At 41.0% G+C, this 10,104-nt stretch overlaps 3 protein-coding genes across 3 annotated transcripts; 2 read left to right on the plus strand and 1 right to left on the minus strand.

The window, feature by feature from the left end:
• Positions 1 to 32: 32 nt before the first annotated feature.
• On the plus strand, positions 33 to 1,208 carry JH06_2283 (hypothetical protein; the record flags this gene model as incomplete). The annotated part of the gene is made up of 5 exons (XM_014671794.1): positions 33 to 149; positions 228 to 450; positions 480 to 613; positions 644 to 1,042; positions 1,074 to 1,208. 5 exons carry the CDS (start codon positions 33 to 35, stop codon positions 1,206 to 1,208), a joined length of 1,008 nt encoding a protein of 335 aa, XP_014527280.1.
• A 38-nt stretch (positions 1,209 to 1,246) lies between these two features.
• On the minus strand, positions 1,247 to 2,938 carry JH06_2284 (importin subunit alpha b; the record flags this gene model as incomplete). Its single annotated transcript, XM_014671795.1, has 8 exons — positions 1,247 to 1,284; positions 1,315 to 1,444; positions 1,475 to 1,588; positions 1,619 to 2,386; positions 2,416 to 2,558; positions 2,589 to 2,676; positions 2,709 to 2,774; positions 2,807 to 2,938. 8 exons carry the CDS (start codon positions 2,936 to 2,938, stop codon positions 1,247 to 1,249), a joined length of 1,479 nt encoding a protein of 492 aa, XP_014527281.1.
• A 4,025-nt stretch (positions 2,939 to 6,963) lies between these two features.
• On the plus strand, positions 6,964 to 9,585 carry JH06_2285 (hypothetical protein; the record flags this gene model as incomplete). The annotated part of the gene is given in 2 exon segments (XM_014671796.1): positions 6,964 to 7,956; positions 7,975 to 9,585. 2 exon segments carry the CDS (start codon positions 6,964 to 6,966, stop codon positions 9,583 to 9,585), a joined length of 2,604 nt encoding a protein of 867 aa, XP_014527282.1.
• Between the last annotated feature and the right edge of the window lie 519 nt (positions 9,586 to 10,104).

Genomic DNA, 10,104 nt, shown 5'->3' on the forward strand with positions numbered 1-10,104 from the left:
TATTGTCATTCAGGCAGATCAACGTAAGTGTGATGACTCGGATCATTCCTAATAAACCATTTATTGCAGCAACTGCGATTCTGCTTCTCTGGGTCGTGGCATCTCTATTTATCGTGATTCCGGTTCATGTATCAACCATTCTCATTTCGGTGTGTTTGGTATATATTGGTTCTTACATTTCGATATTCACAAAGAAGGTACAAGGAGGTTGGTTTTGTGACCTGTAGGAAGATCAAATGAGCAAGAACGATGCCAAAATGTTCCCCATTATCGCATCTGGATCTCTTCTTTCGCTGTATCTTGCATTCAAGTACTTTAACGAGGATGTTGTCAAACAACTTGTTTTCCTGTACTTGGTATTTGTTTCTTCTGCTACGCTTGCTGGCTGCTTCAATTTGGTTCTAGAGAATCACTTTCCCAAGGTGTTGTATACCTTTTCGATGACGTGGCGTAGGATTCAAACGCTGTTAATTCCATAGCATGGAAATTTTCTACGGATATTCGTCTTTGCGATGTGATTGCATATCCACTTGCTTTTGCATTTGGAATTCTCTACTACTTCACCCAGCATTGGGCAGGTAACAACCTTCTCGGTATCTCGATTGTGATCATCGTTGGTCTTTGGTACTTCTTTCATATCTAGTCTTTGGGCTATGAATCGATCGGATCCTTTAAAAATGGATTTATTCTTATGGCTGGTCTATTCCTATACGACATCTTCTGGGTGTTTGGAACTGAGGTAATGGTGAAGGTGGCTACGGGTGTGAAAGGACCTATCAAGTTTGTATTCCCGAAGGCTCTTCCTGCACCGAATGAATACACACGAGAATACTACAGTATGTTAGGCTTGGGAGATGTTGTGGTTCCTGGATTCTTCATTGCATTTTTGCTGGCTTTTGATGCTTACAATGCTCGAAAGGAAGGAAAGGACACATTGACATCTGCTGATTGGAAGAAACCTTATTTCCATACTTGTTGTGTATTCTACGCATTGGCATTGCTAGCTACGGTGGTCGTAATGCTGTACTTTAAGCATGCTCAAGTGATGCTTGGAATGGATGTTTGATGTATAGCCTGCTTTGTTGTATATTGTTCCTGCTTGTTTCATTGCATCTTTCGGTACGGCACTGTATAAAGGTCAGCTGAAGGAATTGTGGAATTACTCAGAAGAAGAGATAACAACTAAGTACTCTAAGAAGAATGATTAAATTGTGGTTATAACTGTATTGTTCAAACAAACAGACCTTTAGATTTTGGGAAGAAATTCTTCCTCATTTTCAGTTACTAAATCACAGTAATTCATGATATGTTTACAAATCTTTTCATATTCCTTGACTCCACTAGCTTGGATTTCCAATACACGATCAATACCTCCCACTTCATTCAGAAACACATAATATGGATTTTCATTTAATTGACAATGTTTCTGGACATGATTTCCAACCTAGCTATGATACTCTTTGGTTATTCCTACCTTCAATATCCGATGAATGCTAATTAGGATATTCATTTCTAGGGTCGGATTTGTTGTCTGAGAGAGAATTCGGATCAACGGTCCCACAACTTGCTTTTCAACAATGTATCGTATCTACAATCAATCATCTCCATATTTTCATACCTGCTCGACGGTCCCTCCATTGATGGCATTACATAATGCCCAGATGGCTTCGGTTTGAAGCACAAGACTCTCTGTATTTGCCACATTGATGAGGTATTTGATGAATCCCATATTGATGACTTGGGTAATTTGCTGAGTTGTTCCCGCGGTTATATTACTGAGAATCCATAATACTTCTTTCTTTTGGAGTTCCTGGGCTTTTCCCAAAAGTACCGCCAGAACACGAAGCAATCCTGCGTTCAACATCACTTGGGTATCGTCCTGATCTCCAGACACAAAATTGCCTGCTAGTCGCAATGCGGGACTTTGAAGCCGAATGTCATCATATAAAATCAAATATAGCAAATATTGTGGATTCACATAACTGAGGACCTCCTTCTTCTGCTCCGATTTAGCTTCGGTAAGAAAGCAGAAGGCCCAACATGCATCTGCGACAACTTCCGGCATGTTGCAATTCAATAACCGTTGTAGGAACCCTAAATGAGGCTGGATATAAGGAAATTGTGAAGCATCGCGTTTTGGATTGCGACAAAGATTGGAAAGGCACCAGATGCAGTTCTTGATGACGCCAACTTTGTCCATATTCTGATTAGCAAACGCAACGATAACAGAAAAGCCATTACGTTGGAGGATCATTTGACGGTATTCATCACAATCGCCTGAAATGTTTCCAAGAGCCCATACAGCTTGTTCCTGGACCTCCAACTTGGTTGAATTGAGAAGACAGAGAATGGGATCAATGGATCCCGCATTCACGACAACAGCCGTCTTTATTTAATGAGAAATGGAAAGAATACCTGTTGGGAGGTTCCGGAGGCAATGTTGGTTAGTGCCCACACTGATTCAAACTGAAGCTCTGGCAAATTGTCATAGGATAAAAACTTCACCAACGAAGGTACAATGCCTGTAGCAATCACATCATCTACATACTTCCCATCTTCTACCCATAAGATCTTCAGCGAAAAACTACTTTGAGATAACAACCTGCGAATCTGTTTTGTAGCCTTAATGACGGTTATAGGATCCTCGGCCAAGATACAAGCGGCATATTCATCCAACTATGGTAAAATGGAATTGAAATGGATTGTACACGCGATCGATCAGGAAAAGACGATCCCTCTCCTCGTTGATCGCTGGAACTCGTAGTCTCGATCCTCTAGAGAAATGAAGTTTTCCCATCATCTCTACTCCTCGCTTCTTCTGAATCATTTCATCTCGACGTTTTCGGTTCAATTCATTCGCACATAGCACTTGTCGATTGGAAATCGTATCTGTAGATACACCTTTCTTCAAAGCTGCATTCAGACTCCCTCGGTTCATACGACGTTCGAAATTGATGTTTCTAAGTGACAGCATCTTTGTATTTCTATTCATTTTTATAGTGATTTAGAGACGGAATAGTAAGTGGTTTGAAGTGAAATCGGGTTGAGAAAGAGGAGTCTATGATTACCTTATTCGGATGAAGTTGAGAGCAAATCCTTTCCGTTATAGGTTTTAGACGATTCTTTTGGGTTCAAATCGATTGGTGTGGATGAATATGAAAAACAAGCAATGAAACCACTAAACAGATTCTCTTAAAAGAGCTTTGTTACGTCAAATAGAAGCGATACAATGGAATCGCCTTCTCCAGAAGATTCGAATCGAGAATATGTATATCCGATTCTAAAGACAGAAGTGCATGAAGCCGTTGCAATGCTACATTCTAGTAGCAGTGAGAAAGCGGTGACACAATTAAATAATGTGATTTGCGGATAGAGGTAGATGACTGTTTAGATATCAACATCCTTTGGCCATCAAGCTATGCCGATTATTCTCTCGGAGCTCTTTTCTGTCCTCCTTTGTATATCAGATAAGAATATATCGAATTATAAGCAAGAATTTGACTATTTGGGACACTTTGTGAAGTCGTTGGTGATGCAAGTTGATGCACAGTTCATAATTCAGGTTGTAATGGATTGCTTTTTGTTGTGACTTGAAGGCGTTTTCGTCAATTCAAGACGTAACAGTTTCTCTTTCGTTTTCCCAATTTGTCAACATGCTACCAATTGATATTCTTCCGAAAGCTTTATTTGCTATATTGGTGAACGGACTGGAGAACCAACCGTTTAAGAGTGTAGGAGAAGTTGATAGGAGTGATCCTTAGCAACCAAAGACATATTTAATCAATTGTCTGAACAATCAAGAACACCTTAAGGAAATTTCGTCATGTCAAGTATACATTTACGATTTCATATCCTTTGTTATGGATAATACTGTAAGTATGTGTAATCTTATTGATTCTAAGTCGTCATTCGATGCATCATCTCTGAAGTCTATTCTTGATACTCTTTCTAATGAATCTGTTCTTTCGGTATCAACCGAACTGGACTCTTTGTCTAAACCTCCTATCGAAATGTATCTCTTTCTTTTTCTCTTTTCCACAGTTCTCATCCGAAGCCAGGCCTTCAGATGCTTCCTGATCTTGGTTGTGTAGTATCTATTTCTACTCCATTTCTGCTTTCAGTTCTTCGTGCTCTCTGTGGTTGTTGTATGAAATTACTTCTATCTTCATTCTAGCTACAATTCATCTTGATCCTCACGAAGTGGCTATAGTTCTCATTCAACTTGCGAATACTGAGGCAGTAGAAGACATTTCAACGCAAATCCTAATGTAAAACCCTTATTCTTCTCTTACTGTAGGATTCGTGATTTTCTACGTTACTCGAAACTTCAGTTACCATCCGAAGTCTTGATTCGTTGTTGGGACGTTCCTGTGTTGGTCTCAGCTCTCAAACAATTTGACCCTCAAATCGACTTCAGACAGGTATTTGACTCTCTCGATTGTGATGACTTCTTTCTCTCCTCACAACAGGCGTTTGGGTTCCTCAATCAAGTCTGGACTGAAGCTTCACTTGAAGGAACGCTGGGATCAATCATATGCAAGCCTTGGACAAATCAGCGTACATTTTCTGATCTTCTTCTGACTGTAGATGGGAAGTCTCAATTCATTCGTTATGCTCTTCATTATCCTACAAATGTATTTAGTTCATTACCTCGTTCTTCATTCATTGTTTCTCTCATTCATATCTCTAATTGAATAGATTGCAAACCCTTCATATCCTATCCCTTCTGAGTTCGCTGTTTGGACTTCTAAATGTCTGTTGGATGCCATTCTCGAGTTAATGGAGAGTCCCTGTTTTGAAGAGACTAAGGCTCTCATTGTGCCCATCATGACTCAACAACCACTTCTTTTCTTCTTCCTCCTTCTCGTCTCCGAATCTCATACTTACATCTGTCGATTCCTTCTTGAACAACTTCTCTTTCGCATCTTAAGTCGGACGATCACTCCTTCGGATTTGCCATTCCTACGAAAAGCAGTTGAGGAATATAAACCATTGGTTGTTGAACTAATTGAATCATTCATGCGCAGTCATGAAGAGATTCCTTCCTCATTCTTACTCAATATCAATGAGCTCAATTTACAGGAGTCTCTTCTCATGAGTGAACATTGTACAGTATTCAATCATATTTTTGTCAAGAATTTTACGACAGAAAAACAGGCTATTTTTGAACCTATCCTCACTGCTCGTATAGAACGTTATGGGGTGATGGTTCTTACCACAATGCTTTCATTCATTCAAGACCAAGTCCACAGTCTAGAGAGTGCTTGCAATCCTGTTTTATCGCTCCTTCAATTCATTGATCATCTTCAACGTACTTCACTCAATCTCTCTCCAGGCCAATTAGTAGACATCTCTGGAACCATTCAATCCTTGTGCGAAGCATCACCTCTTATGAAAAGTGCATGGGAGGAAACAGTGAAACAACAGGCTGATGCAATGTTTCAAGACTTATTTAAGGTCCCTCGAAGTAGTGATACATTTTGCGCCTCAATCCGCAAATTACGTCACTCACCGTATTATTACGACATTCAGGTCTATTACAAATTCCTCAATCGTCTGTTATCTGAACTAACAATTGCTATTGAAGGAGCACTTGTCTCTGGAGACACAGCGATTATGTTAACGTTGGCAGGATATGTAACATCACTATTTGTACAACGAGTACTGGAGGAAGAGGAACATGACACATTGGAAACCTTTGTCACAATTCTGAAGAAATATGAATCAACTCCTTCAGGAGTAATTCTCCTTCAAACGGTCTTACCATCTATCCGGTTAGTGGTTCAGGATCATCATGATCTTGAAACAATGCTGAAGAGTGAATATGCCAGAGTGATGGTTCAACCTTCGATCAACATCACAGAGAATCCAACTGGTCTTCCTCTTACACCATTACGAAGTGTTCTTTCAGCTACACCTTCATTCTCAGATCAAGTCTTTGCTTCTCCTACGTTACAACGTAATCAAACTGAAACATTATTCCCTGAATTTAAGAATTGTGTTCCATTGACTGAAACTGTAATGGCAAATATCAAACGAGTTATGAACCAAATGGGAAGCAACAACGTTGATCGAATTACACAAAGATTATTCTCACTTATTCAGCCATCCCAATTTCCAAGTTTTGCTCTTTTTTTTGTTGACGGATATGTGTTACGACAACCACAATATTTGGACCGATATTTGGAAATGATATTATCACAGAAGAATGATACATTGGAAGAATGTATGCTTGATGCTACAATTCTTCAGGCTTATGAGCTAGTAAAGACTCCAGATGCTAGTTTATCTTTCCTTAAATCTGCAGGGAGTTTCATTGGGAGTTTCACACTTCAACGAGATCGTGTGTTACCTCTTCGGAAGCTAAATTTGAATCGATTTCTGGATGAATGTTTGTCTGATGGTAGTTTGAAGAATTGTCTGCCATTTGTCACCCAAGTCATGCGATCTTGCATGTCTTCAAAGGTTCTTTGTAACTATCATCAGCCATGGGTTCATTCAATTCTAGTTAAGCTTATCTCAATAGAAGAAGATTCTACTATACCAAGTACCATCAAGTCACGTCATATTGCAAATATGCTGGATGTATTTGAATTACATGGGGAAGTTTTAGATGGGTTGAAGAAAGAAGCTCTTGCTCTTCAAACACCTGTCTCTGCTTCTCCTTCACTTACATTCATTAAATCAGTTCCTTCCTATCCTTCTTCTTCCATTCGTCCTGGTATCATGTCATCACTCCAACCAACTCAATCAGCTCCAGGATTGGGACCTGGTTCCGTCCCCTCGACACCTGTCATGTCTCTTCAACCATCATTATCTCTTCAGAATACGGGTTACATTCGGCCTACTTCACTATCTCCTCTTCAGCCATCAGTTGATCTCAAAATTAGTGATACTTCATTCGCCATATTTCAGGACTGTTTTTTCCATGTTCTTGGTACTTCGCTCTCCATTCAACAGCGTATGGCAGTCCAGAATCTCATTCTCTCTCATTTTCATCAGTTGCAACAGAATGAACTGCCTTCTCTATTACGTGCTCTGCTTGTTAATGTTCCAGAGCGTCGTGAGCAGCGGACGGCAGTGATCAATTCAGCTGTAGAGGAGATGCTGTCACCTCAGTATGACTTGTTACGTCGATCCTTTGCTACGATTTATCCTCAACTCGATGTATCTCTCTGTCTGGCTGCTTACAGTGCAGCTGTCAAACAAACGATCCTTCGACAAGTCGAGTTGATTGCATTTAAGAGTGGTGATAATGTCTTGAGTACGATCAGTGAACTGAATACTCAGTCTGCATTATGGAACACACAACGTCATGATTCTGTTTCATTTACTGACATTTTGTGGCAACTTGTTACTCGCACAACTAATATGATTGCATATTACATGAAGACTGGTCAGAGTGCTCTTTCTCCCGTAATCAAATCAGCTTGTCAACACTTCGTACTTGAAGTATCATCAGTTTTGACTTCACAACCTTTGAAAACAGATTCAATGGATCTCCGATATGCCTTCCTACTAGACTTCCTCACTCGGGTTCTGACCGAGTCTCCGGATCCATCCATGGTACCTCGTCAAACTCTCACTCCATATATCTTATCTGCATACGATCAGGCACTGGGAGTCTCTTCCATGGTGGCCCTTGAAGCTGCACTGAAGCGCTGTCTCATGAAGCCCGAAGCTCGTTTAAATGTGCTCTTCTTGGGCCGTCTGGTGAACGATCAGTTACTTCCTGTCAAGGTTCTGGATGAAGGACTAACTGCGGTGTTGACTGCTACACCTGCTGAGGTTCTTGAGGGAAGTAATGTTGTGATAACTATCACAAACATCATTCAACAACTAATGATCACACGACATCGTCTCTTCACGAATCAACTCCCTTCAACCATTCGCAAGGCAGCCGAAGTCACAGCGACTGCTTCTGAGAATACTCCTCGGTTACTCGAGTTGAAAATGGTCTTATTGAGATTGCAGAGGCGATATGAAGTGTTGGTTCAAGAAACGGCTTATTTATCAAAGTTCTCATCGGTGTTACGAGCGTGGTTGGATTTATGTTCCTCGCAGAACAATGCACCAAGTGAAGAGCCAACAGTGGCATTCATTGTAGCTCTGAAACGGAAGGGATTATTGCAATCGGAGACACAAACAGTCATAGTGTTACGTCTTCTCTTTTTATCTGCTCTGGATATGAACACTGAGAATACTGTACCTCCGAATGTGGCATCAGAGGTCCAAAATACAATGGAATCATTCACTCCAATCCATGGTTTCGCTGCTCTGGCAATTGCTCTCTTTCAGTACACTGATCCCAGCAGCAAAAGCTCACTGTTACTCTGCATTCTAACTGGGATCGCTTCAGTATTGACTGAGGAACAGAAGAATGGAAATATCCGAGCTTTGACTCCAACACTTCTTCTTCTTACTCAAATCCAGCAAACAATCCTCGAACCATTCCTATCCCAACTCCTTCCTAATGATGATTCGGCTCCAGATCCAGTGATGGTGGCTCAGGTTACTGACCTTGTTCGTGTCTTCCTTTACGGCCTTCAACTGATGCAACCTTCCATTCTTCCTTCGTTTGCTTATGTCTGGATCACCTCTTTCTCGTACTCAACTCTTATACGTCTGGTTCACACTCTTTCTGACACTATTGCCAACAATCAGTATCGTGATTTGTTGCTAGGATATGTTCGTTTCCTCTCCGGTTTGATGAATCTCGAAACAGTTCCGGAAGCACTCGAACTTCACTTCAAGTCACTCACAACACTCCTCTTACAGTTGCATTCCATATGGCCTGATCTCCTTTCCTCCAACTACGGAGATCTCTGTCTGCTTATTCCTTCACGATATCTTCAACTCCGGAATATCATCTGTTCTGCGGTCCCCGCGGGAATTACTATGTTTTCACCACGGGAAGCAATGAGTGATCGAATGACAAAGTGTCTAAATGAACCTACGAAGGATACCTGGGACACTTCTACTATTCTTTCTGGACTTAATCTCACAGAACAATTTGCTGCCTATCGTGCATCAGCCAATCCTGTGTTTATGAATGATTTAGCTAGGAATCTCCCTTCTTTACCCAAGGCTGAGATGGTATATGCTCTTCTCTATGAGGTGGCTGCTGCCACGTATTTGCGGTCATATCCTGATGACAAACCGAATTCTCGGAAGAATTTTCCTGTTGATTTCTATACGCAGTTGCTGAAGCAGCTGCAACCTCAGTTACGACCCAGCATTGTGATGTCTTTGCTGGATCATGTTCGCTATCCGTCCTTTGATACCTATACGTTCTGCATGTTAATGAAAACGCTGATGGGCCATGATTACAATGATGCTGTGTTTGCATGCATTTGTGAACGGATGTTGGTTCCGGGTCCCAAGCCATGGGGACTGGAATTCTTGTTTTCGCAGCTTGTGAATAGCGATCCAGAGGGAATTCGGAAATTGAATTGTTACAATACCAACCCTCGTGTAATTGAACTGTTCAATCAATATTACTCTTCGAAATTGTGTGTTTGTTGTATTAATCCTTTCAAACACAAAACAACAAGAGAAAAAAGAAACTCTCCCAGACGGGCTTGAACCGTCGACCTTGCGGTTAACAGCCGCACGCTCTAACCAACTGAGCTATGGAAGATGCATTAAAGTAGAGTGTGTGTTGGCTATGACCATAAGTAATATTGGCTATAGTTTCCATTTTGAGAGAAGTTAAAGAGTAATCCTTTTAAGATCCAATTTTTAAACAAACAGAACACATACAACTTAAAGAGCTCTCATGACAGACGTTTCTCCACACTCGCACTCACACCTTCCTTCTACAGAGAAGCACTCACACATCTTCGTGTTCCATAGGCCCTTACTGACAAACTTTGTATCACATCGCTGGAATCCAGTTTCGAAGTAATAGTTACTCACCTCCTTTTCCAATGGAGTTGATCCATTCACAAAGGCATTCGTATCCACATTCAGGATGTAACTCTGGTTCGACTGTAATCCTCCTTCCAATCGAATCTCACAAGTTGTCTGTAAGCAATGAATCTGGTCACTAGGAACCAGAATCAACTCATTGTCGCCACTCAACAAGGTCACAGCACCTTCACT

Source organism: Blastocystis sp. subtype 4 (assembly GCF_000743755.1).
Source record: "Blastocystis sp. subtype 4 strain WR1 chromosome Unknown seqid_0135, whole genome shotgun sequence".
In the NCBI taxonomy this organism is placed as follows: domain Eukaryota; class Bigyra; order Opalinata; family Blastocystidae; genus Blastocystis; species Blastocystis sp. subtype 4.